Source organism: Trifolium pratense, linkage group LG3 (assembly GCF_020283565.1).
Source record: "Trifolium pratense cultivar HEN17-A07 linkage group LG3, ARS_RC_1.1, whole genome shotgun sequence".
Lineage (NCBI taxonomy): Eukaryota > Viridiplantae > Streptophyta > Magnoliopsida > Fabales > Fabaceae > Trifolium > Trifolium pratense.
Window position 1 is genome coordinate 17,222,109 of NC_060061.1, and position 26,697 is coordinate 17,248,805.

The 26,697-nt window shown below is 33.1% G+C and overlaps 5 protein-coding genes across 7 annotated transcripts; 2 read left to right on the top strand and 3 right to left on the bottom strand.

The window, feature by feature from the left end:
- Positions 1-450: 450 nt before the first annotated feature.
- Positions 451-2,375, bottom strand: LOC123919037 (E3 ubiquitin-protein ligase RMA1H1-like). The gene is made up of 2 exons (XM_045971260.1): positions 2,227-2,375; positions 451-1,281 (listed from the first exon to the last, which is right to left on the bottom strand). Exon 2 carries the CDS (start codon positions 1,248-1,250, stop codon positions 570-572), a length of 681 nt encoding a protein of 226 aa, XP_045827216.1. The 5' UTR covers positions 1,251-1,281; positions 2,227-2,375; the 3' UTR covers positions 451-569.
- A 1,897-nt stretch (positions 2,376-4,272) lies between these two features.
- On the top strand, positions 4,273-6,140 carry LOC123916604 (DNA ligase 1). The gene is made up of 8 exons (XM_045968107.1): positions 4,273-4,454; positions 4,547-4,636; positions 4,859-4,918; positions 5,009-5,048; positions 5,166-5,259; positions 5,483-5,542; positions 5,628-5,719; positions 5,842-6,140. The coding sequence occupies exons 1-8, from the start codon at positions 4,345-4,347 to the stop codon at positions 5,926-5,928; spliced, it is 633 nt and encodes a 210-aa protein (XP_045824063.1). The 5' UTR covers positions 4,273-4,344; the 3' UTR covers positions 5,929-6,140.
- Positions 6,141-6,659: 519 nt separating this feature from the next.
- LOC123916310 (protein LOL2) lies at positions 6,660-9,109 on the bottom strand. Its single transcript, XM_045967745.1, has 4 exons — positions 8,954-9,109; positions 8,048-8,155; positions 7,326-7,435; positions 6,660-6,888 (listed from the first exon to the last, which is right to left on the bottom strand). The coding sequence occupies exons 1-4, from the start codon at positions 9,057-9,059 to the stop codon at positions 6,820-6,822; spliced, it is 393 nt and encodes a 130-aa protein (XP_045823701.1). The 5' UTR covers positions 9,060-9,109; the 3' UTR covers positions 6,660-6,819.
- A 2,564-nt stretch (positions 9,110-11,673) lies between these two features.
- Positions 11,674-14,248, top strand: LOC123918684 (pentatricopeptide repeat-containing protein At2g33760). Its single transcript, XM_045970803.1, has one exon. It carries the CDS (start codon positions 11,719-11,721, stop codon positions 13,489-13,491), a length of 1,773 nt encoding a protein of 590 aa, XP_045826759.1. The 5' UTR covers positions 11,674-11,718; the 3' UTR covers positions 13,492-14,248.
- Positions 14,111-20,635, bottom strand: LOC123918683 (probable ubiquitin-conjugating enzyme E2 24). Of its 3 annotated transcripts, none has more exons than XM_045970802.1 (10): positions 20,113-20,635; positions 18,850-19,706; positions 18,658-18,732; positions 17,117-18,553; positions 16,868-16,978; positions 15,994-16,425; positions 15,848-15,911; positions 15,120-15,259; positions 14,628-14,939; positions 14,111-14,537 (listed from the first exon to the last, which is right to left on the bottom strand). In XM_045970802.1, exons 4-10 carry the CDS (start codon positions 18,533-18,535, stop codon positions 14,304-14,306), a joined length of 2,712 nt encoding a protein of 903 aa, XP_045826758.1. In that variant the 5' UTR covers positions 18,536-18,553; positions 18,658-18,732; positions 18,850-19,706; positions 20,113-20,635; the 3' UTR covers positions 14,111-14,303. The 3 variants fall into 3 exon arrangements, with proteins under 3 accessions (XP_045826758.1, XP_045826757.1, XP_045826756.1); XM_045970801.1 differs by having other exon boundaries at positions 18,658-18,696; positions 20,113-20,448; XM_045970800.1 differs by lacking the exon at positions 18,658-18,732 and having other exon boundaries at positions 20,113-20,467.
- Between the last annotated feature and the right edge of the window lie 6,062 nt (positions 20,636-26,697).

Sequence of the window (26,697 nt, forward strand, 5' to 3'; positions counted from 1 at the left end):
GTCGGTGTCCGACGTACCCTAGACTCGTGTCCGGCAGACTGACACCGGGACCCACCTAATATGAGAAGTGTTCGTGCTTCATAGATTGGTAGTATGTATTATGGTTTTTTCTTCCTGTTTTGACAGAGTGAACAAAAATCACGAAAACAACTATGACAGAGCCGTGACGAATTCCATTACTGCTGCGACATGAATTAGTGCTTAATTTGTTTTTTTAATAAGAAACAAATTCATTAAAATATAATGAAAAGAATTACAGATATGAAATTATAAAGAAACTAAAAAATTAAGTTATTATACACTGCATGATAGTACAAATAACTTCAATAAGATTTGTGCGAGTATGTGATTATTTTACACTGCCATGACCGAAATCTATAACACAATATATGCAATAGCTGAAATTGTGAAATCCTTAACGCGACATCGCCAGCCATTTAAAATCTTATGAAGCTCAAATAATGTTTAATATTAAGTTAATGCCTAAAGAACATCTTTAGACTAGCATACAACAAACACAATCTCTTTACAAATAATAAGGGAAATATAGAATAAACTGAATTGCTAACTCAGAAGAGGATTAAACAAAGGACAAAGCATAAAAACAGAAAAAATGATATTCTGTTCAATGATTTGTTTGCCAGCATTTCTTGCCTTCTCCACCTAGAGCTACCTGAATTTTCCGAGTTACCAAAGACATAGTAAGGGAATACTGGTGTCATAAAGCTACCAAGATTGAGCATTTGAGAAGTTTCATGATCATTCTCTTGGTATGGAGGAGAGTTAATATGCGGATTCTGATAAGGATTACGATATGGAAGTTGTTGACCACTTTGATTTTGCGGCAATGTTGCCATTGCGAATAGAGATTGAATCCCTGATGCAGATGGTCTCGGTGGTGTAGAAATATCTTGAACGGTAGTTTTACCGTTCCTGTCGCGATCACGGAGAGATAAGGTACTCTGGCCCCTACCATAAAGAGGGACCATTTTGGTGTGAGATATACCATCCTTGCAAACTGGACATTGTGGGGGCTCATCAGGTGCAAGTGATGCACTTTGCACAAAGAGCCATTTGTAGATGCAGGACCAGCAGTAAAGGTGACCACATAGTGTTACAACTGGTTCATGTGCAAAATCTAAACAGATGTTGCAATCAAAACAACTGTCACAATTCTTCTCTGGTTCTGTGACAGAATTTTTAGTGGCTTTCCAATCTTGTGAAATGAAGTCTTCATGCTCAAAGGCCATTAATTGGTTATTAATTAGTTTTTCTTTAGTCCCTGAATATATAAGAGAAAACTAGCTTCATAGACTAAATCAAAGAAATGTTTGGGGGCATTAAGTTCATAGATGCAATTAAACAAGAAAATAAATCAATATTGAAACCTAAAACTCGTTTACTTTGTGAAAACATATTCTAAAATTTGTGTCAGTTTTATTTGTTTTACAAGGAGAGAATAGACTCTCGACATAAGCAACTATCTTGCATTTCGGAAAACACTGAAAATATCAAGAGGTATTTTCATTATTTTCTGAAATGCATCATCAAATTTTTTTTAAACTTGGTATCTGGTCCAAGGACCGACTAATCCGAGGGGGCTAATCCCACCGCCCATTTGCGTTGGCCCATTTAAAGCCAAAGTTTTTTCCTCTAGATGGACTAGCCCACCGAAATTGACACCAGGGAGAATCGACCACGAGACCTTGAGAGGAGCACAAACAAAGGTCCCAAGCCAACATTATTAGGCCAACCCAAGTGGTTTGAAATGCATCATCCATATCTAAACTTTTATCATCCCTTCATCACAGTGACTTATTTTTAAAGTTCCATTCTCAACATTAATTTCATTCGTTCATCAACACACAAAGTAAGCATAAAAGCAATGAGGGGCAAGACATTGTCATCACTAAATAGAAACATAGAGAGAATCAAGTGAAGGATCTAATCTAAAAACTAAATGGTTACTGCATTATTTAGAAATTTGGATTAAATTTAAATGGAGTTGTTTAAACAAAATAATCACTTGCTTACAAGTAACGTCTGAACTAGAGTCTTGATTAATGTTAGTAATAGAAAAATAGAAATCAGATCTAACTAATTAGTGCTCACATATTCACATACAAAAATAAAAAATACATGATCATAAGCAACAAAAAATGAATATTAAAAAATCATAAGAAAAAATAGAAAAAAATTCATAAGGTTTGAGTGTGAGAAACATACCGAGAGAAAAGGAGGAGAGTGAGTGAGTAAGCAGGGGAGTAGTGTATGATCCTAAGCAGAGAAAGTTGGAGTTGAAGTAGAGAGAGTAAATGAAAAAGATGTGATGTGGGTGGGTTCACGGTTCATGAGACAAGTGGAGTATCACTTTCGTTGTAGACTTATATTTATATAATAATTGAGGAACATACCTTTCTTTTTTCTGTCGAGGTATCCTTATTAGAGCAGAGGAAGGTCCACCACGTTCATATATTAATCAAGTTCGGAGTACGTTCTCGTATTATTGAACTAACTAACTATTGATTATTCATAATTAAATAGCGAGTTATAAGAATCACTCGGTGATGAAATAGAAAGTGAAGTGATAAGGTGATTAGTGAGTTTGATTTTTTTTGGTAAACCAAAAGTATCCTCCGCACACAAATGCAGAGACTAATCTACTCGAGGTAACTGAGATCCATTTAAGCGATAAATATGCGAACAAACTTACATCATCCACGTTAATAACGTAAAACGACAAATTGCATAAGCTTACACATTTGACTATGTCGAAGTGTCCGAAATATTCATGCATTCGGATTTGTAGCGTTGATACAAAAATCATTAATTGGATTTGCACTTGATCAAACTTAATCTTTCAACCTGAAACAAATAAACACCGCAACAAGAGAGAACAACAATACTCCACACATATACGAGAAAACAAAATACACTGTACTAAGACGGAAAATCAAAACAAACAATGTCGCATTAAGACAACGAAATCCCAGAAAAATACGAAAGAAATAGTAAATAAATATGGAAATCACACTTATTTAATTAAAATAAATAGAAAAATAATTTGGAGGGGATAAAATATAGATTGACTCTAAATCATCCATCTTCGATAGATCAAGAAGGAAAAAAAGATCGTAATGGCTAGGATTAGAAGAGGAGAAGAAAGGAGATGTTAGACATGTTATTATTAAGAAAGAAAAGAAAAATTAGAGATCCCAAAAATATACTATAGTTATTATATATTTAAAAAGGCCAAAACACCTTAACATTTTTTTCATAGAAAAAGAAGTAATTTGTTTATAAAAATAAAAGGAGATGAAATCAATCCATAGATGAAGTAGAGAGAAACATTAAAAAATGTTAAGAAACACCTTAAAATATATATAGTATATAAATAGTGTAGATCGTTAAACATAACATCCATAAATGAAATAGAGAGAAAAATTTAAAAATGTATTATATTGATGAAAGAAAAAAAAATTACAAATAAGAAAAATAAAAGTAAAAGTAAAATACATCAAAGTTTATTTATAGGCATCCACGAGAACAGATCCCCTCCGGTCCAAAAATAACTGCAGGGAGTGCAGTTCATTGATTCATCCTTTGATTTAATTATTTTATTATATAATTACTGTTCACAAATGAATTGAATGGTCAGGATTCTACTAGAAGATAATTTTACTGGAGAGGATCCCCTATCTATTCCACTAACTACTAATACATACCTCTATTTATCAACTAATTATATCTTTAATATAAGAATTGTGAGTTTAGCTTTAACACTACAATACCAATTAGCAAGGTAATGATTATTTATATTTATAAATTCATATTCAGATCATTTTACTTCTAATGTAGGACTCTTAACAATGAAACAAAATCAATAAACGAGATTAAACTTATAGTAATCAAATTATCATTTTTTAATTACAATCAAGATTTAATTGTCCATTTCAAAAAATATATCATTAAAAAGAACTAATTTTCCAATAGTAGTTTAAATAAGAATTAAGTTTCCTTTTCTAAATGACTAAAAATTTATTTTATTTTTATCAGACAAAAATTAAATCTCTCATTTTTCTCACAACAACTAAAGTCTGCCTTCTACACCATCTTTAAGCATATAAATTTAGACGACTCCTCTATAATGTTATTTTTACTAACAAAAAAATCTCTAAAAAAATCAATTTAAAAATGCATATTTAAATTTTATTTATTTATTTTGGTAGAACATTTAAATTTATAAACGTTTCAGACTTTCAGTTTTCATATTTGTATTCACCGCGCGCGCGCAAACACCACAATTCAGAAAACCTCTCTTCACAAAATTTCAAACAATTCGCAATGTCTGCTATCAAATCCGGATCCAAGAAGCGAGAATCTGAACTGGAACGCACAAAATCCAACAAGAAGAAACAGAATTTTGATCTCGATTTGGATTTCGATCTCTCCGAGTTCGTCTTCAATACTTTTGATTCTCCTTTCAATTTCTTCTGTTTTTGGTTGTAACCGTAATTGAAGTTTCTGATCTAATTTTAATTTGCAGTGATCTCAAAGGAATCGTTTCGGCGCTGCATCTGATAAGAGATAAAGCACAGAAGGACGGTCAGAAGAAGAACGAAGAAACTATTTCCAGGTACTGCGTTTTCCTTCAGATCTCACCTGAAATCGATGCATATGTTGCTTGTTTCTGTTTCGATTTTCGAAATTCTTTCAGATCCGAACATTTTTTGTTACTATTTTGGATTATTTGAGCTTTGTTATGCAATTGCGTTTCTAGATTAGAATTGTAAAATTGAAATCTGATGAGATATTTGTAAAATTGGTTTGTAATTGGTGATTTTTTGTTTTCTGATAGTGTTGCATCTGAGATCAAGTCTACGATTGAGGGATTGAGGACAAAATTTGAGAAGGAAAGGTAGATTTGAAAATCAGTTTAGAATTTGCTAGCATTTAAGCGCTTATTTATAATTGATTTTTTTTGTTGTTGTTGTTGTTTCATTGTTAGACAAACTTTTGCTAAGGCGCTTTCAAAGAGTTCCAAAGAGGTTGGTAAATGACAAATTGGTTTATGAATGATGTTGATAATCAAGTAATTAGCAGGAAGAGAAATGTGCATTGCCGAAAACTTGTTTAATTCGTGTTTTTTTATTACAAGCATGCAGTTTGAAAGTTCTTTGAAGAATGAAACTACCAAGTTTCAAGCACTTCATGAGAATTTTTACAAAGAGAAAGCTACTTCTCTTCAGGCTTTGCAAGGTACATCTGTTTGAGAGTTGAATTTCTTAAAGACTGAAATTATTAGTAGTGTTAGGATATTTTGACAGCAGCTGAAATGTGTAGTGGTAATTACTAATTACTATGAGGCTTACTATGAAATTAGGTGCTAAATTTGAAATATTTAATGGTAATTCATTTGTGATTATTTGGTATAATCACATTCTTTGCTGGTTAAATGCTAATTGTTGTTGCCCATTGATAGATATTATATCCAAGTATGAAGAGGAAAAGGAAAAGCTATTCATGAAATATGAGCAACTGAGTAAGCTTTGTATTTTTATCATTGTTTATGAATAAATAGACAACATATCCTGAATTTTGTGATTACAACTTTTTGAGTATTTCAGGGAAGAAGGAAAAATCGATGATGTCTGAACAAGAGAAGGCCTGCAATGATAAAATTACCCAACTTGAAGGGTCATTGAAAAAGAAGAAGAAGGTATATTAGTAACTATTGATTAAGCGGCATGGTCTAGATTTTCAGCAGCATTCTGTTTGTCTCATATTCATACACTCACTTATGCACTAGTGCTTTTCTCATTAATTATTATTTTGTCACAGGATGATAAAACTTTCAGCATTCTGAGGAAAACTCTTGGTTCATTCTTGGAGGGTGCCTCAGATGAGGAGTTCCCACCTGATGATTGAAGATGCAATATACAGAGATCTTTTGACTCGGTTACAATTACTGGTTCTAATCATTTTACTGAAACTGTTATCAATTTATCATTGATAAATTTGAGATCAATGACTCTCTCTGCATAGTTCCACTTATATTTTAATCATTTATTATAATCAGCTTTGAGACTATACAATACAAATTGGTTGCCATATGTGGTTATATTAGGAAATACATTTCTATAATTTTAATGCTTTGCTTCACCTGCTGCTGTTTCGCCTATTTATTTCTTTTTTGCTTGCATGGTAGTAAGAAGAAGAGCTAGCAGCGGAGAAGATCCGCTATTTGAACACCGCTTACTGTACCAGCGGTTGCTGATTTTGATGAAATTCATCCACATGCCTAAACTCTATACTGCATAGCTGTCATACAAGACCATCATTTCTCAAAGCAATACAATTTTGATCTCTTCAAACCTCTCAGTAGTAAAAAATGTCAACATGCTAGGGAACTAAAACCTTTAATGAAAGCATTAAACATATCTGCAAATGGCTTCATTGCCACCCACATAGAACTAGGATTTTTTTTTTTACAGAAAGTCGGTTGATCATTACAGTTGTCAACAGAAGCATAAATAGTAGGTTATTTAACCCCAGCTATTTTTGGTCGAAAAATAGAGCGTACGATGTTGTTCTATCTGAACGATTTGACAACATTCAATGGAGTATGAAAAGAAAAGGGATCCCAGCAGGAATAGAAGTCTGTCAAAAAAACTCATTAAATTACTTCCAAAACTTGATATCAATAAATAATTCCATACACATAGCAAATTTAAGATCTGTACAACTTGTTTTACAAGAACCCGGATTCATAATTTGTTATACAAAGATGGCTTAGTTAATGGAGCAATGAACAGGCCACTAACAACCAGTTTTCGGAGGAGTTGGTTTATTTTGTTGGACAGACCATGGAGGCCGCTTGTTGTTTTCCTGCAAAAAAATTATGAGGATATTATTGTTTAAATGGAAATATCAATTATTTAAGGCAATAAAATAAAATATATAACAATTGTAGGTTGAGTTCAGATTGAATGAAATTCCTCAAAAAGTAAAAAACCGTTCATCCCCTTTCACTTGGATAATGTAAATGTCTGAAATGGGTTGTTTTGTCCCGAGTGCATTAAGTCCACCATACAAAGATAAAAACTAGGCTTAAATAGTTCAATGTAATGTAATAGTATGTTTAAATATATGTATAAGTCAAATTCGTTACATCAAGTGTCAAGCTTAATGATATGTGGTAGGTAAACCTTAGAACACTATGTACAAAAATCAAGTTGTATTTGGTTATATGGTTTATATTGACTTCAAAATTAGACGGCATAATACATCTAAAGAGAAATAGTGAATGACAACGGTTAACATACCCCAATTTCTGTCACGAACTGGCATGATGAACATCTAACTTGTGAAGCACCATATGGGTACATTAGCAATACTGCACAACTCCCACACTTCACTTGCCCAACCTGATCAGCTGCGAGGAACGAATGTACTATGATGTAAATAGCTTGCTACTAAAAAGGGTAATACCATATGTCATATTTTGTACAAGTACGGTGAACTTCGAAATACTATAATATAGTTAGACAAGTGAAAAACTTCAAATAGTACATTCTACATGGTGTATGTGCATTTGGAGCATGAAAGCATCTCTTCTATAACTTCTATAAAGATCAGTAAGTTCCTCTTTCTTTTTTAATACAATTGTTGTTATCAAAATTTAATGAACACACAAGATTGTTGGACCAAACATGGAATTGTTTATGAAAGTATTTTAATCAACCAGTTGCATAAAAAGCAGAACTTAAAATGCAAATTTTCACAGCAAATACATGTTCATGAGAAAAATAAGTAAAGATAAAGAGAAGTGACCCTCTAATACAATGTTGGCTGTTTAAGAAATATGAAAGTATTTAATCAATCAGTCTTAGAATTGGGAGCTGAGTCAAACTCAGCCCTACAAAACCGGCTTCAGGTCATCTCACAACCGATATGAGACTCTTAGCAATCAGATGCATAAAAAAACTGAACTTAAATGCACATTTTCACATCAGAGACATGTTCGTTCATGAGAAAAAGAAGTGACCTTCTAATACAATGTTGACTGTCTGACAGCATGAACATTTGACATGTTTGGCACCTTGTGGATATGAAAGCAGGCGGCGACAAGAACCACAGACCATTTGAGCAAAACCTGTTCACGCAGCTTGCTAGTCAGACTAACAAATTAACACCCAAAATTGGGGAGTGGCCAATGGTAATTATTCGAAAAACAATAATCGAGGACTCAATCCAGTGATATATCAAAAGGAATCAAGCCATAAACAAGCAAATTTGCAACCAAACTCCCTTTTTTGTAGCTTTTGTTCCTCTGTTAGAAACAATTGAACCCAAATCTTGAAGCTATTAGCTTGAGAAAGAGTTAAGCCTAACTTAACTTGAGTTTCATTGTGAGAAAATAAAATACATATTCAGATATCACATTGTTGGTAATGAAAAGTATACTCCATTTTCACAGGGGGAAGGGGCCCCGGTAATCCAGAGTTCGGCCACGACGTCTGATCAAGAATTATTTCCACCAGGAATCGAACTCGGGTTATTTCGAACAATGTGTTTAAAGTTTGTCAAAAGAGACTTTCAGCTAAGATACGAGGAAGCAATTTGAAGTCAAATTTATGATCTTCGAAGCAAAGATTAAATTGAAGGATTGGTCGAAATAATGAAAGCACTAGATGGAATAAGGCCCTGTTTGGTTGAACAACTTAATTTGCAGTATAAGCTGCTTATGTATAAGCAATTTCTATTATTACCAAAGATAAAATAATGTTAAATTATTTTTGTATAAGCTATAAGTTGTTTTCAAAAGATATGTTGGGGAGCTTATGAAAATAAAGCTGAAAGCAGTCATCGTCTAAACAGTCTCATAATCTGTAATAAACTGAAATAAGTTCTCCGAAAAATTTATTTAGTGAATGAATGAATAGTAACTGACCGGATGGAAGTGGGTGTAGCGGTGGGGGTAGCGGAGTGGGGATAGGTTGCCAACCGGGTGGCGGACCGTCGTCGTCTTCTTTGATAACTTGTTGGCTTTGCATCATCGCTGCTTAGTCCCAAGCCACCGCACACACTCCTCACTCGCGTTACTTCAAACACTACACTACACTTCTTTTTCCTTTCATAAAGAAAAATTTAATTGCAATTTTGTCTCTTATTTTTACCATTTTGCAAAATTGATCTTTTTATTTTAAAATTTAATAATTTTAGTTTTTTATTTTTTTTATTTTTACCACTTTGCAAAATTGAAGTTTGGGTAGTATGTAGGAGATCTTAAGTTCGATCATCTCTGACTACATAATACCAAAAAAAAAATTAGTGATAACTAATTAAGTGGTTCGTAAAACAAAAACCGATAAAATGGTAGAAATAAGATTATTAGGGCAATTATGTAACAATTTGAACAACATTCGTCTTAATATAATAAATTTTTTATTTTTTGGATTAATAGAATGATTGATCTATTTGATTTATTTTTTAGGCAAAATAGATCAACCATTCTATAAATCTAAAAAGTAAATTTTTCTTATATCAAGAATCAGAGATAATAAATATTTTGAATAGGAGGACTAAATCAACAAAATAGTGAAAATAGAAGAAAAAAAGTGCTGGTTGTCAAAACAAGAAGAAAAGTGCAATTAAGTAAAAAAAAAAAATAGAAACTATACTATTATTATTATTTTTATTATTAAAAGGCAAGGAAAGTTGTTTTAGAAATGATTCATTTAACAATTTAAAAATCTTTTTGGAGAGTAACATGTTAGCTGATTGCAAACTCTCATTTAATTTCTATGTAGTTTTCTTTATGGGGGCCCTCTATGTAATAAGAAAAAACTTTGAAATTTTAAAATTTGACTTTTTCTACATAAAAGTTATGATTTATTTCTATTTATTTTGTATTCTTAACAATTATCAAAGGATATTTGTTAAGATGATCTTAAAAGAAGTAACAATGAATTTGTCAAAATGGTAACTCGTAAGAGTCTTGTTTTGTTTTTCTTAAACATGTGATACAGAAGGAATTCATTGAGAGGGAAGAATCCATCTTGTTTTGTGTCAAACATGTTACTTGCGAAAATAAGTTATCATTAGGAGGGAAATGATATACCGTAACAAATTAGGTGTTTTTTTTTTTAGTTTACAATGTTGTCATCATTAGGAGGGGAATGATATACCGTAACAAATTAGGTGATTTTTTTTTAGTTTACAATGTTGTCAATAAGGATCGAATACTCCATCCGGTCCTTATACTATAAAAAACAAATTTTTTGAAGTGCTAAATTAGCTCCCCTAAATTAACAGCAGAGAGAATCGAACCTTAGACCTTAAGGAGGAGCACACTCTCAGGTCCCGAGTCAATACCACCGGACCAACCCAAGTGGATTTATAAGCAACAAATTACTTTTTAGGTTTATTCTAAAACTAATGTATTTGGTCTATAATGTAGATTAGATACATTAATTTTTCAATGAATTAAAAAGTGATTTGTTGGAGTAGCTTATGGGCCCGTTTGTTTCAGATTTTTTTTTTTCAAAAAAAATCATTTTTTATTTATTTTTTATTTGTGTTTATTTCAGATTTTTTCAAAAATAATTTTTTCTTTAAAATGAAAAACTATTTTCAATAGCTTTCTTCAAAGTCTATTTTTTTGAAAACCATTTTCTAAAAAAATAGATTTTTGTGACCGTAAACGGATTTCATTGTCTTATTCTCGGTTGACAAGGTTGAAGCTATTCTATTCAAATATTTTTTTCTCTTATTATAGCATAAATTTGATTACTAAATATAAAATGAATTTGATTAATAAATTTCTTCATTTTTTTTTGTAAATTTTTTATTTAGCTAATAACCGAGTAGATATTAAGGTTCCACAAGCGGTACTTCATGATACTGGATTTGAAGCTGTTGTTCGAATTTCTTATGATATGCAAATGAAACAAATTCTTGCTAATGCTAAAAAAAAGGGGCTAGCTTTTGATTTTTTTCAAAATCTAAAAAATAAAATAAAATAACAAACAGGGTGGATTTTTATTAGTTGAGGGTTGGGAATAGGCCAGGTTAGGCTTTGACAGGCCTGAGCCTGGCCTACAATTTTTCTACAGGCCTAAGAATGGCCTACGACCTATCAAATGCAATTTTTTTTGGCCTGGCCTGAGCCTTTTTAAAGCCTGGCCTGGCCTTGTAGCCTGTTTAAAGTTAAATAGGCCTTAAAGCCTATTTCGCATTTAAATTTTTATAATTTCTACAACATTAAGAAAAAGCTAATAAAATGATTAGCACAAGAATTAAAAGCTAATAAAATAACAAATACGATTACGACAAAGTTAAGTATGCCATAATAAAATTATTATATAAATAATATTACATAAATAATAATTATTAAATATAAACAGGCGGCCTATCAGGCTTTGTAGGCTTTTTTAAAAGTCTGAGCCTGACTTATTTATGTAAATAGACTTTTTTCAAAGCCCGAACCTAGCATTTTTAATAAACAGGCCAGGTCATGTCAGACTTAAATAGGCCAGGCCAAAGGCGCCTGCAGACCGCCTGACCTATTCCCAACCCTATTAGTTGTACATGTAAACTGTTTTTTTTGTTTAATTTAATCAACACAAAAAAAAAAGTGCGGGAGGATACCAAAAAACTCCGTATCCTTATAATTTATCTCCAAAATTTTACTATTCTTCTTCTTTTTCTTCTTCGATGGAAGGGTACAAAAAGCGGGAAGAAAAACAAAGACAAAAACCAAAATCTGCAGAATACGAAGCAGTGATACGTGCAGGCCCACACGTGCGACCCCTCAAACAAGCTCACGCTCATCTCATTGTCTCCGGTCGTCACCATAGCCGAGCTCTCCTCACCAAACTCCTCACTCTCTCTTGCGCCGCCGGTTCCATCGCCTACACCCGCCGTATCTTCATCTCCGTCATCGACCCCGATTCATTTCTCCTCAATTCCCTCATCAAAGCTTCCTCCCAATACGGTTTCTCCCTCGACACCATATTTTTCTACCGTCGCATGCTCTTTTCCCCTCACAAACCTTCCTCCTATACCTTCACTTCCGTTTTCAAAGCCTGTGCTCATCTTTCCGCTATCAAAATCGGGACCCTTCTTCATTCCCACGTTTTCGTTTCTGGGTATGCTTCCAATCCATTCGTCCAAGCTGCAATTGTTGCTTTTTATGCTAAATCAAGTGCCTTGTGTGTTGCCCGTAAGGTGTTTGATGAAATGCCACAACGGAGTGTTGTTGCTTGGAACACCATGATTTCGGGTTATGACCAAAACGGGCTTGCGAATGAAGCAATGACATTGTTTCGTAAGATGAATGAATCGGGGGTTTCTCCTGATTCTGCAACTTTTGTTTCTGTGTCATCGGCTTGTTCTCAAATTGGGTCTCTTGAATTGGGGTGTTGGGTGCATGATAGTATAATTAGTAACGGGATTCTTGTTAATGTGATACTTGGTACCTCGTTGATAAACATGTTTTCTCGGTGTGGTGATGTAAGCAGAGCACGTGCGGTTTTTGATTCAATGAGTGAAGAGAATGTTATTGCTTGGACAGCTATGATGTCTGGGTATGGTATGCATGGTTATGGTGTTGAAGCAGTGGAGCTTTTCAATAAAATGAAAAAAGCAAGCGGGCTTGTTCCTAATACTGTTACTTTTATTGCTGTTTTATCCGCATGTGCTCATGCAGGGCTGATACGGGAAGGGAGACAAATTTTTGAAAGCATGAGAGAAGAGTATGGCGTAGTTCCTGGAGTGGAGCACCATGTTTGTATGGTTGATATGCTTGGGAAGGCTGGGTTGCTAACTGAAGCATACATGTTCATTAAGGAACTTAGGCCCGAAGAGCTTTTTCCAGCGGTGTGGACTGCAATGCTTGGTGCTTGCAAGATGCATAAGAATTTTGATCTTGGGGTGGAAGCTGCTCAGAATCTCATTTCTTTAGAGCCAGAGAATCCTAGCCATTACGTATTGCTTTCCAATATGTATGCATTTGCTGGAAGAATGGATAGAGTGGAATCTGTTAGAAATGTAATGATCCAAAGAGGTCTTAAAAAGCAAGTGGGTTATAGCTCTATTGATGTCAACAATAAAACTTATCTTTTTAGCATGGGTGATAAGTCCCATCCCGAGACCACAGATATTTACCGGTATTTGGATGGGTTGATGTGGCGGTGCAAGGAAGCGGGTTATGCACCTCTTCCCGAATCAGCAATGCACGAGTTGGAAGAAGAAGAGAGGGAGTATGCCCTTAGATACCATAGTGAGAAGCTTGCAGTAGCATTCGGGCTGATGAAAACTAGTCATGGAACGGCGCTCAAGATTGTCAAGAACCTTAGAATATGTGAAGATTGTCATTCGGCAATTAAGTTCATCTCTGTTGTGACAAATAGAGAGATAATTATTCGGGATAAACTTCGATTCCATCATTTTAAAGAAGGCTCGTGTTCTTGTTTAGATTATTGGTGATGGGATTTTAAACCTGTGTGAATCTGATTAACCAGTGATTATTTTGAGAACAATCTCATAAGAGAATGACAGTGTTTTAATACATGAAACCAAGCATGCGTGGGCAATAATACAATATGGCACGCTAAACAAAGGTTACAGGAGTGGTTAACTTATGAGTTCACCATACGTGATTCTGATTTTGCTGCAAATTGGTGCTGCTTCAACCAGCTAAAGGAGTTTTTACTTTTGTAACATTAGCTATATGTTTCTTGCTTGCAGTGAAAGCCTGAAAAGTCCTTAGTAGCTAAAGAGGCAACAACCTATAATATGGCTTCTTCTATCGATGCATGTCCTCTGAATAAATCTGATCACCAGGTCTGAAACCATAGTTGAGAACTTGAGAAACAACAGGGATGAATTAACTTCAAAGGAGAAGCCAACAGAAGAGGGCAAAGAACAAAAGAAAGTGAAAACTAAAAGACTTCTCTTGGGTTTATTTGATTTGCATACACATACACAGATGCAGGAGAATAGTTACCTAATGATGCTTCACAAAACTCTTCAACATTACTTTAAATGTCATAAAACAGATACATCATCATCATCAAACAGATGGAAAGATATATCAAGCAAATTATTCCAATCAATGTATCTCTTATTTCATATGTTACATGGACAAGCCTTTGTATGATACATATACTTAACACATGCACAAGCTCTGTTGTGTTGATACATTATGATACAGATAGTATAATCATTTTGATATTACACAAAAGTTTGGAGTATATTGGTCGGGAAATTTGAAAATTACTTTCAAAGTAGTAGGTAAGTTATTCTTGCAGCTCAACAAACTGACTTGAATTAATTCCCTTATCAGAAAAAGCCTCTACAAGCTTGGGGAAGAGCTTAGCAAGCATTATTTTAAATCCTGCAGAAGTCCCCCTCTGGTTTTCATGTTCATTTTTTCCACATCCAATGGAAGCTCCTTCAAGATATGCCTTACAAGCAAAAAGTATATGTTTGGAGCGCTTTTTGAAGTGCTCTTCCACCAGTGCCTCAAAATGCTGCACCAGATATCATTATCAGTTACAATTTCATTCAAAATGAACCTTATTTTCATGAGGGGAATCAAAGTATAGATGTAGTAAATTTACCTTGGGTGGCTTTCTTAATAGATACAACATCGATTTGGTTGTGACAAGGAAAGCATTCTCATTATAGCTCACAGAGTTTTTCTCTCCCTCAACTCTGCCTATTTGTTGGTCATATCCAGCCTCATTAAAATACGGCTTCTCATTAAGAACAAGAGCCTGCAGAGAGAGAAGAACTTGAAGAATAGTGGAGGTTCCAGGATTCCACACTTCACTGTCTGCGCCTGTCCAAGTATTTAGCAGACTCAGACAGATTCTCCCCGACTCATACAAATTAGGATTTAAGCGGAGCCCACCAGAATTGTAGTGCACCATCTGCATTCAAAGGCCGCAATACAGCATGAGAGTTTGTTCAGATTTAGAGTTTTTTTCTTGAGATCTTTGAACATGGGCTGTTATAAACTGAACTTCTCAGTTCAGTGTAGTGAAGGGCCTTATAAACAATGACGCTGAAATAAAAAATACAAGCACTGCAAACTACATTTAATAGCTTACAGGTGGTTCGTTGGGATACTCTGGAGGGAAACATATATCAAAGAAAAACAGCCCGTCATGATACGGAGTTCCAGATGCACCAACAATAGCTGCTCGCATGAGATCCATTCTTTCTTCAAACGCACGAACATAAATAGAGTCTGTTTAGGTCAATAAAGATTGTAAGTGCATTTACAGAATTTGTTTTGAATGTTTACTGCACACTTTAACAAATTCTATTTTCATTAGTTAGTAAATCAAATAACATTTCAGATTACTTATTTAAAGATTGTTTCTAGATAAAGTCTTCAATGACCCACAATACAAATATACATAAATTATGGACTCCCACTTTTAAAAAAGATTGAACTTTGACAAATTTTCTTTTCTATTTACAGCTACAACCAAATTCGTTTATATATTGCACTCACAAATCCTGATACCCCTAAAATCAATTTTTGGTTAAAAAATGTAACAACTTATACCATGCCATCTTGCCATATATATTTTGTCACTCAAATTGGATTTCCTTATTATAATGGCTAAGGAAATTACGAGGACTATCATCAATCTCAGTCCATATACAGTGGCAGACACCAGTAACTCCAGCGATTCTAATTTGAGTTTAAGCATTGAGTTTAATCATCATTATATAACAATAATGAATGCAACAGAAATACTTCTCATGGAGAATTAACTATGCAAAACATTGTGGTTCAAAAAAAAAGAAAAGAAGATAAAGTATGTACCCGGAAGGCTTTTCTCAAGGATGCTCCATTCTTGCTGAACCTTTTTTACCCAACCTCTTTTTACCTACAAAGCAAAGAAAATAATTTAGCCTAATATATCATCAATGTAATAGTATAGTATTTCATAGTAAGGGTCGATTTCTAACCTGTGATGTTGACAATCCTTTTCCCTCATCAGAAAAATGGTGGTCAGAGCAACTTTCTATTACATCAAACTGCTTAAACCAGTTTGAACTATTGCTGTCTAAAGAAAATGGGAAATCATTTTTTTCGTGGATCCTAATAACTTCTGGATATGAAGTTCTGTCGTCAGTAGAATGAAACTCAGTTGTTGGATGTGGTTCAATGCAGAGGTTACGAGTTTCCGCATCTTTCTTATCAAGAAAATCAGATTCATTATCCTTTTCAAATGTAGGTACTGAAGAAAATGTTCCTGAAATTGAATTTCCACCAAGTGTTTGGAATATACTGGATTTAATACTGGAGAAAAGTTCAAAGGCAGCTCGAGGAAGGAAAAAGGAACTGCACTCAAGATTATTTTCACAATTCTCTTTTCTACCATCACCATTTGTCAAGTCCTGCAAATTAAACATCGCGTTCAGTCTATTTTAGGTAGATGCATTTGGTAAGCTCTAGTAAAACATTAATCATTGAAAAACATGATTTAGGATTATTACAAATTACAATGCTTATATTTTCCACATTAAAAATTGAAAATGAAGTTGCAAGTTGCTTTAGTAGTATATATATTTTTCTATATATTAATCTGTCTTTTCATTATAGTTTTTAATCTGAGACGTCTGTGTCTGACATATACCAGTTAGAAAATATACAAGTACATGCATGCTACATGGATGAGAGTGGATTCTCTCCATTGTAATTTTCTCAATTGTTGCATATCTACCATCAAACATGAGAGAGAAAAAGAGAGATAAAATTTATAATTTCAACGGAGAGAATCCATTTCCCATACGGATGCACACAGAGACACAGAACAAACAGAAAAGACATTGCTCTTACCTTTTCCTTCTTGTCAGAAGGTAGACTTCCACATTCAATCATCTCTTGAGGAGCAGGGGTTACAGTTGAGTCTTCATGTTTATCAATCCGAAAAATTTCATAAGGCGCAACCTGTTGGGAAAAATAAAAATCATTCATAAATTACCTCATGAAACAATACAATTTAATGTATCAATTAATAGAATAGAAAATCAGACACAATATAAGTTCTATAAAGCTGCATTATATTTACAGAAAATTATGGCATACCTTGGTTGTGAAACCAGTAGCCAATTTCATTTCCACGTCACCATCTTTGAAACCAATAACAGTGCCGACACAGGACAGATAATAGTCATCAGGGAAGTCATCGTGATAACTCATTTGGTTCCCATTTTTAAGAGCAGCCTCTGCATTCGAGTCACTCACTGGTTTTTCTTTTTCTTTATCAGCTTGGTAACCAAACTGATTTTGAGCCGCCTTGAACATAATATCACCATAAAAACAAGAGTAGTCTGGGTGCTCTACAAGTTCATAGGCACTCACAGTTTCCTCCATTCTGTCTGGATCCAAATTAGTCGGTTTGGATACGGAGACAGTTTTCCATTGTACCTTTACAGTATGCTCCTTTGCATCCACACATTGGACAACACCCCATCTTTGACTGCTAGGATCATAAGAAGCACCTTTTTCCAGCACAAACTGATGAGGCCAAAATTCATGTGTGTTTATAACATTGACTGGGAGTAAATTCTCTGGATCTAATCCCAAAGTATGTTCACCATTTTGCCACAAAATGTCAACTTTGGCCTTTATCTTCCCAATTATAAACAATTCCCCAATAGTAAGGTTTCTTCCCTCACTCTTGCAACTTCTTGTCATACTATGCTCCATAGTAATCGGTTCCTCTTCGTCTGCAACTGAGAGCATGCACCAGTCACCAAGCTGCCAGTTTGCGTGTGATGAAAAACTTGACAACACGGTCAAGTTCTTGGAATCTTGCCAACATGGTGGAGCATTCACATTCAAATTGCTACCGACAAGAACAGAAGTGATCCAGTTAACATACACCAAACCTGCATCCACAGCACAAATAGTTCCTTCGTCTTGATTGTCTCTCCAAGTTCCACATAGCCATCCTGCTGATTTAGAAGCGTCGGAGGACTTAACCTTTACTCTCTGACCAGGATAGTATGGACACTGCGAATCTTCTGGAAATTTACGAGTCAATGGTAAAACCTTCTCTCTTTCTGAGGCAATGATATCAGATTTAGCTCCATCATCAAACAATACAGTCACTTTGTCCACAACCCTTTGAACACGACCGAGCCATGGTCCCTTAATTACATGATCACCTTCTGATATGGACCGAATCTTCGAAAGTTCCTTGGAGTTTACATTTTTTAATATCTTTCCTTTCACATTTTCCAAATCCACAAACAAATCACAACTTGTGACCCTTCCCATCTGTCCAGTTGGATCTGACAAGGAGCATACCACATCCCCATTATCAAAAGTTCTTTCAAATGAGAGAAAATCATCAATCTTCCCAATGCTTTCCTCTAAACTTGATAATATGCTCTGAGCTTGACCACCGTATTGGAAATCAATTTCCTCTTGATCCTCACTGCTGCTGCTGTCACTGGAACTGGAAGTCTCCCATTCCGAATCACTAGTCATAGCATCCATCAATTATAGTTTATATGCCTGTCACAATATTTTGATAGTAACATCAATTAAAATACGATAAAATAACATGATGACTCAACAATAGAGAAGAAACAAGTTAGTCCGTGCGCACAAATTCTCACCAGATTTTGAAATAGATGGAATCAGAATTCAGAACTAATCTGCACTCAGCAATGAGGTTTTTCTTTGAATGAGAGCTATGCATGAAAAACAAGTAAAATAGTAATATGGATACTTTAGAATGGTTGGCAATTTTAACGTATACATAGATGAACATTAAAAGAAAACAGGGATTCATTCAAGAACATGCTTACCTTCTCAAGCGAATTGAAGCATCAAACTCTAATGTCTGTACTGTGATCACAGCAAGTATGCTGATAATGGCTTCAACAGATAGTTGTATACTAACAAAAATATATTTTTGATGGATAATTTTTTTCCACAGATAGTCGGTATCTCCAAAAGATTACTCGACCACTGAAACCGGAGATCTGATGCCAAAGAAGATTTGTCCACAGGATAATAGGAATCAATCAAAGACTCCAAAGTGCCAAAGGAGATATGCCCAATTTGGAATTGAATTTTTCACAGAAAGATACTCTTCCAACAACAAATATTAAGTAGCTTGCAGCCACAACTATCAGATGATTTCTTTCTTCTTTTTTACTCGGTTCCGGGGAAGATATCTAGTGCTAGATGAAGCAGAATAAGATGATAAAGAGATGCCAAAGGAGATTTGCCTCCAGAATAGGTGGAGTTCCAAGAGTTATTTCTGAATGATAATATTTTATAATGAAAAATGTTTCTCATATACTTTTACTACCTGAATCCAACTATAGGAAGTTCAGTAACTTTTGCCAAAGGAGATTTGTCCAATACACAGGAATCTTCAAACATACATGAAAAGCTGAAAGGAATGGAATTTTCTTTTCCAAGATTGCCAAAGGAAATTTGCCCAAACTACAAAGCTTAAAACACTATATCAGGTCTATTTGGTACCAAGGGAGAAGGAATAAAATCTAGAACCAAGAAAATTTCAGAGTTTTAATCAGGAATTTTTAACCATTCAACAGAAATTTGGTCTGCTTCTTGATTCACAGCAAGAGGGAAAATTAGAACCACATTTGCCATTGCCAAAAGGGCTTCAATAACCAAATCATTTCTATTGAACCTGCAACAAAATAACAAATTAAGATGCATGCAAATCAAAATCATAATTTAGTACAAAATATATTCTAGAAACCAGCTTTATTAGGAAATCATTGTGAAGAATTCATAGGTATTTTTCTCCACAAATTACATGAAAAAAGATTGATAAAAACAAATTTCCAGAGTCTCTAGTTGATATATGAAAAAGGACAGAAGGAAACAAAACAAGGTGTTAAAACTTCTTAATAAAAAACAAAAAACACTCTTTTAGAAATTCATATGGAATCACTTCTAACATAATCATGTTATATGGAAATCAACTTTACTGAATCCAGTACTATCAAATACCAAACTACATAGCATTAAAATGAAATTATACAGAAAAATGATAAACTTGCAGAACAAGGAAAAACAAGCATCATATTCACCTTTGAAATAGTTGGATCCACATAAGCCAAGAAACTCCATTACTCTAAAGGAACTCCACCAAGAAGAACACAACAAATTGAAAGTATACTACTACTTCACAAAATTTGCTTTCAACTTAAAAATAAAAAAAAAAGCAGAAAGATCTTGCTCTCTTCTTCTTAGACAAAAGGAAAAGGTAGATGTTGTTCAAATAGGTTTAGTTCCAAGGCCAGTTCCACCATCTTCCAAATCACCACCAAGCTTTGGAACCATTGCAAGGAGACACTCTTTGTGAAATGCTAAGGCTTTAGTGTTGGTTTGTATAGTGAATGAAACCTTTTTCTTACACTTACTCATAAATAGGGTGACTATTTAAACCCACCAACAGAAAAGAATATACTACATAGTACTAGGAGACAGTTAGAAGTTGATTACCTTTTTGCCCTCCTTATTATTTCACACAAAAAATTCATGATTTTGAAACTCAAATGAAACAAGGAAAATAAGGTTTCATGATTATTATTTTAAGCTTGTCAAAAAATTATTATTATTTTAAGCAAGATTTCATATTTAAGCCGGGATAGAAAAAAATGGTCAGTTAGATTTTTTAATCATCAACTAATCTACAAGATATATATACTACGCATCAAAAACATGGTTAACAAAAAGAGATTAATTTAATCCCCCCAAAAAAAAGAGAGATTAATTTTTTTTTTGGTGAAGTAGCCTAGTGGCTAGAAAATCTACCTTAAAGGTGAATAAGTGGAGTGTCCGAGTTCGGACCCGGACTCCTGCACATGTAGTGCGATGTCCCTACCAACTGAGCTAAGCTCATACAAGAGAGATTAATTTTAATACCATATATGTTGTTATAAAACTTTTTATACGGTCAACCAATTATAAATCACTTTTATACGACTTTCAAAGTATATATGAAACTGAGAAAATGAATCTGATTGTGATTGGTTGACGATGTAAAAACTATTTATAATTTTGATGAATATAATTAAATCCAATACATATAGTACATAATTATTAACAAATTGAACTAAGAAATGTTAATTTGATGTCATAAACTCTACTTGTGTCATATTCCAAAGATGTTTTGTTGTTGCATACTTGCGTCATACCCTTTAAATTCTATTGGATAATTTATACTGTACTTCTTACTAGCTTTGCCATTCTGTATACTCTCTCATTTTAAGTAGGTCTATTTCATATGATATGCATTAATATCAATAATTTAAAGTAGAAGAAAGTTTAATCACTTATTTCCTTTTTGTTGAAACTTTGTTAAAAATCTTCCAAAAAGTAATTTAAAGCCAATAACACATATTGTCTTAATACCTTCATTAATCCATCTCTTTCTATGCTTTATTAGTGATAAAAAGCACTAATTTTTTCAATTATAATTGATAATTTCTTTTCAATAAGCAAGGTTTTCTCAAGTTTATTCTCATGAATATCCTTGTTTACATGTGTTACGTTTCTAGCCAATACAAAGAATATCCTTGATGCTTCAAAACTTAGTGGAATGTTTATGATCTAAAGACAAAAGGACACTATATATTAAGAATGTTTGTGGAGACAAGTTAGTGATTCACTGGTTTTATTTTTAGGACTAACCACAAAACTAGAAGAATTTTTTCTTTACATATTTGTCAAATTTGAAGAATGTGCCTAAGCACTAAGACACTAATGTCTAGTTGGAAAGATAGAACATTATGCCACTAGCTGAAAATGACCAACTCCTAAAAACTTTTTTCTCAATTCTTATAACCTATATAGAATTTTTAACCATTTCTTTTTGTTGGGTGGATTCCATATTGAGAATGCTTTTGCACTTTGTTATGTTATGTTATGCATGTGCCCAAGATTTTATTCAAAATTCCATTGACCTTTGATTATTACTAGGGGACCAAGCTATGAGAATATGAAGGTTCTTCTTTAAATTTTATTTTATCTAAATGCGGTATTAGTCAAAGTAAGGTGATCATTAATCAAATATTACCATGCTGGTTAGTAACTAAATTTTTTTTTTGGTCAAGTAGTATAGTGGCTAGAAAATTCACCTTAAGGGTGAATTAGTGGAGTGTCCCGGGTTCGAACCCGGGCTCCTGCACATATAGTGCGATATCCCTACCAACTGAGCTAAGCTCATGGGGACGGTTAGTAACTAAAATTTTACTCTTAAGATATATAAGTTGAGTGTCCGAAATTCGAACTCTGACTCATATATATAAAATATGATGTTCCTACCAACTGAATTAAGCTTATATGAGACACAATGCAACTTTAATTTGCTCCACTTTTGTTCATATGTGCTATTGGCCATTTAAAAAATAAAATTATATAAATGCTCAAGGATCTACTATGGAATATGTCATTGCTAATGCTCTTCATTCATTTCTTTCCGAATTTGGCTCTAGCGTATTATGAAATTATTTACATAGTGGGATCACTTGCATTGCATACACACAAAAGTAAAATAAAATAAAATACAAGAAATCCCTTAAAGGGCACAAGCTCGAATATTCACATATTCATTCCTTCTTCTATCGTACTTTTTTAGGTCATGCAATTTATAATTGGCATAGTTAAATGATTTCAATTTTCATGGAATTTAATTTGGTGAAAGCATCTGTCAAAAAAAAATATGGTGAAAGCTCCTTTTCACAATTTGAGCCACCCGTGCACCATTACATTTACAATTTGTAAATAATACCTCCACTCATTTTATTAGTAAATAAATGAGAAAAGGCAAGGTAGTGAGTGGCCAACAAAAATATTGTATTAACAGTGTAATAGTATAGTTGAAAACAAAAGTCACGGTCTACATTAAGGGCTTTTAGTGTGATACTATATACAATTTTACTATTTAATTAATTTATTTTTATGTATGTCATACGTGGATGAAAATTATGATCTCATTCACTTGGAATGTAGTGGAGTACTCCCTCCGTCCCAAATTATAAGGGAAAAAAGCTCATTTTTTTTGTTCCAAATTATAAGGGAGAAAGTCATTTTCAAGAATGTTTTTTCCTTATTCTCATAAAATTAAATGCAAATTGCATTTAATTTTCTCTCTCTACCCTTTTCTCAATAAACAACAACCAATAAAAATTATTTTTACATCTTTCTATGCAACTTATTTTAAGGAAAACCCACAAAAACATATTTCAAATTATCATGTTTTACTTTTTCTTAATAAGTGTGATTTTTTTATTTTCTCTTATAATTCGGGACGGAGGGAGTACTTTGTTAAAAGTGTTTTTCTATCATGTGCAACTTTGCACATGTTAAGAAATTCAAAATAGTAAGTTTGCATTGGAACTTGTACATTTCATATTAAATGTTTGATTTTTTTAATAAATAATTATTATTTTTCATTAAATAGTTATTATTTTTGGTTACTTTAACATGTGTAATATTGCACATGTTAGACAAACCCTAAAAATTAATAATCTTCGAAGTAATGAATTCAATAACTTAAAAAGTTAAAAAAACACTTTTTTTTTTTATTTTGTCAATTTTTATCTTTTTAATCTTTTTTTCGCACTTATTAGCACGACGTTTTAATCAATTATATTTGACTCACAGACACTTATATAGTGATGCAAGTCTAATCAAAATCCACCAAGCACCATGAAATTTAGAGGCGTCATTGGTGTACAAGTGAGATAAATTTTATATTATGAATAAATTTGTTATTAATGAGTATTGCATTTAATTGAGATATGATAAAATTTGTTGATCAAATTGTGGAAATTAAACTTCTCTATGATGCAAGATTAACTTATTTATTTATGGACATTTGACAAAGTCGCAAAAGATATCTCCACGTAGTGCAAAGTGAAATCAAAATAATGGTCACATGAAACAGCAAGTTAATCTCCACCTCAAACAATTAGAACAGTAAATCAGATAACATCAAATTAATTTTCATATATAGTTTTTAAACTTTATATAATTATATAAATATATATAGTGGCAATAAGTGGAGTAGCTGTTGCAAGAAACAATATTCATGAACATAATTATACTAATTAAACCAAAAGTGGGAGCTAAGGAAGTTCTTTACGAATTGCCAACTCCTTATTACATGTACATATAGAAGAGACAGATATGGGACAAAGAAAGTGAATCCACTTAGAACCACTTTGAATGGAAGGAGATATATTCTTCCATTTTATTATTCACTTTAACACTTGGAATGACCAATTAATATATAGCACACAGAAAGGTTACCCATCAGATGGAAATATATATGAAGGAAGAGAAAAGTTATAGGTATTAGGACATTTTTGTTTTTTATATTTTAAGAAAACCACCTTAGTTAGGGCATATCTTCAAGCTTAAGTATTGTTGGACCGATTATGAGACTAATCTTTATTAGGATGTTTAGGTCATAATTTAAAGCTCTTTACCCTTCTTCAAAATGTGTTATGTAGGATTGAATATTGATTCTCTCCAATAAACTAAGCGCTACGCCGCTACTTAATTAGGTGTACATCCATTAGATTTTATGACTTTTTAAGATTGAAAAAACAATTATAACTTTTCGGTTCTTAGGGGAAGGGATTTTACGAAGTCCAACCGTGAGGTAAGTAATATTATTTTTAATTTCATGTTCAAACTTGAATGTATATTTGACAACGCCTCAAGAATATATATTGGTTTGGTGCCCACATATATTTTATTTTTGAGAACTCGGTAACACTAACAGGCAATTCAAACTGATGATGTGTTGGACATGGAGAACATACTCATCATGAATTGAAGTATGATATTTTGGGCTTACTATAATTTATCTTAAAATAGAAATGGGAATTGTATTGTCTTATGCAAATATTTGGAAGGAACAACTTCTATACTCAGTTAGAAGGAAGGAGAGATAGAAAGAAATTAACATGACATATATTTCATATCATATACCCTTCCTTATCCACATCCGAAATTAACATGACAGTGTCTTCATAAATTTCTCCTAGAACGCCTGAGAAGCACGGGTCACAAAAATAAATTTTCTTGTGAGAACTGATAATTATTGTGAAAAATGAGAACTATTAATAATAACCATCAGATTTAATTGACGCATTAGATTAAAATTCTCTCACTCACTTAAAACCTCATGTGATTTTATTTGTGCAAATTAAAAGATCTTGCTATATATAATATTTCCAAATCTATTAATGCACCTCCCACCAACAAAACCTACCAAACAGCTAATACTTCTTTTTTTTTTTTAAAAAAAAGACAAAATTACACTACAGGTCCTTTATCTTATTTTTTTGTAACACTTTGGTCCTTTATCTTTTTTTTTGTAACACTTTGATCCTTTATCTTTTATTTGTAACACTTTAGTCCTTTATTTTTTTTTATTTGTAACATTTTAGTCCCTGTTTTTATAACAGTTTGATCCTTTATCTTGTTTTATTTGTAACACTTTGGTGCTTTATTTTTTATAAATAAATAAGATACGGATCAAAGTGTTACGAAAAAAAAAGATAAAGGACCAAAATGTTACAAAAAAAAAGATAAAGGACCAAAGTGTTACAAAAAAATAAGATAAAGGATCTGTAGTGTAATTTTGCCTTTTTTTTTTCTTCATCGCTTGCCGCCATCTTCTTGTATCATCTTCTTTATATTTGTAAGGTTATCTCAACAATGTTATTTCTTTTTCGGTTGTTAGGGTTGGGAATAGGCCAGGCGGCCTACAGGCGCCTTCGGCCTGGCCTGGGCTGGCCTGTTTATTAAAAATGTCAGGCTTAGGCTTTGAAAAAAGTCTGTTTACATAAATAGGCCAGACTCATGCTTCTAAAAAAGCCTATAAAGCCTGATAGGCCGGCCTGTTTATATTTAATTATTATTTATATAATATTATTATTTATATTTATTTTTTTGCCAAAGAAAAAAGATATTATTATTTAATCATATTTGTTATTTTATTAACTTTTAATTATTGTGCTAATTATTTTATTAGTTTTTTCTTAATGTTGAAGAAATTATAAAAATTTAAATGTGAAATAGGCTTTTAAGGTCTGTTTAGCCTATTTAAAAAGACTATATAGAGACATTTATATAACACAGAATTTTAAATAGCCGACAAGGTCAGGCCAGACTTTAAAAAGGCTCAGGCCAGACCAAAATAAATAACATTTGATAGGCCATAGGCCAGGCTCAGGCTTGAAGAAAAATCGTAGGCCAGACTCAGGCCTATCAAGGTCTGGCCTGCCCTGTTCCCAACCCTATCGGTTGTAAAAAAAAATTTATGTCAATTTTTTTTATAGTAATTGACGTAGAAATTTTTTATATTTTAATTTCAAAAAAAATTGATAAAAGAAGAAGATGGTGGCAAGCGGCAAGTTATGGAGTAAATTAGAGAAGTATATTATTGTTGGTAGGTTTTGAAGTGGGAGGTGCATTAAAAAATTAGGAAAGATAATATTATAGAAATAAATTAAGAAATAATATATATAGGAAGATATTTTAAGTGAGTGGGAGAATTTTAATCTAATGCGTCAATTAAATCTGATGGTTATTATTAATAGTTCTCATTTCTCACAATAATTATCAGTTCTCACCGGAGGGTTGGGAACAGGTTA

What these genes read in the sequence shown, in the direction of transcription:
- LOC123919037 (XM_045971260.1), bottom strand. Translation starts at nt 1,250, where the DNA reads ATGGCCTTTGAGCATGAAGACTTCATTTCACAAGATTGGAAAGCCACT.
- LOC123916604 (XM_045968107.1), top strand. Translation starts at nt 4,345, where the DNA reads ATGTCTGCTATCAAATCCGGATCCAAGAAGCGAGAATCTGAACTGGAA. An exon ending in TTCTCTTCAGGCTTTGCAAG is followed by an intron (nt 5,260 to 5,482) that starts GTACATCTGTTT and finishes GCCCATTGATAG; the next exon opens with ATATTATATCCAAGTATGAA. An exon ending in CATTGAAAAAGAAGAAGAAG is followed by an intron (nt 5,720 to 5,841) that starts GTATATTAGTAA and finishes ATTTTGTCACAG; the next exon opens with GATGATAAAACTTTCAGCAT.
- LOC123916310 (XM_045967745.1), bottom strand. Translation starts at nt 9,059, where the DNA reads ATGATGCAAAGCCAACAAGTTATCAAAGAAGACGACGACGGTCCGCCA. An exon ending in AGTCAACATTGTATTAGAAG is followed by an intron (nt 7,436 to 8,047) that starts GTCACTTCTTTT and finishes CGTTCCTCGCAG; the next exon opens with CTGATCAGGTTGGGCAAGTG. An exon ending in AGTTCGTGACAGAAATTGGG is followed by an intron (nt 6,889 to 7,325) that starts GTATGTTAACCG and finishes ATTTTTTTGCAG; the next exon opens with GAAAACAACAAGCGGCCTCC.
- LOC123918684 (XM_045970803.1), top strand. Translation starts at nt 11,719, where the DNA reads ATGGAAGGGTACAAAAAGCGGGAAGAAAAACAAAGACAAAAACCAAAA.
- LOC123918683 (XM_045970802.1), bottom strand. Translation starts at nt 18,535, where the DNA reads ATGGATGCTATGACTAGTGATTCGGAATGGGAGACTTCCAGTTCCAGT. An exon ending in AAGGATTGTCAACATCACAG is followed by an intron (nt 15,912 to 15,993) that starts GTTAGAAATCGA and finishes TTTGCTTTGTAG; the next exon opens with GTAAAAAGAGGTTGGGTAAA. An exon ending in CCTTGAGAAAAGCCTTCCGG is followed by an intron (nt 15,260 to 15,847) that starts GTACATACTTTA and finishes TGACCTAAACAG; the next exon opens with ACTCTATTTATGTTCGTGCG.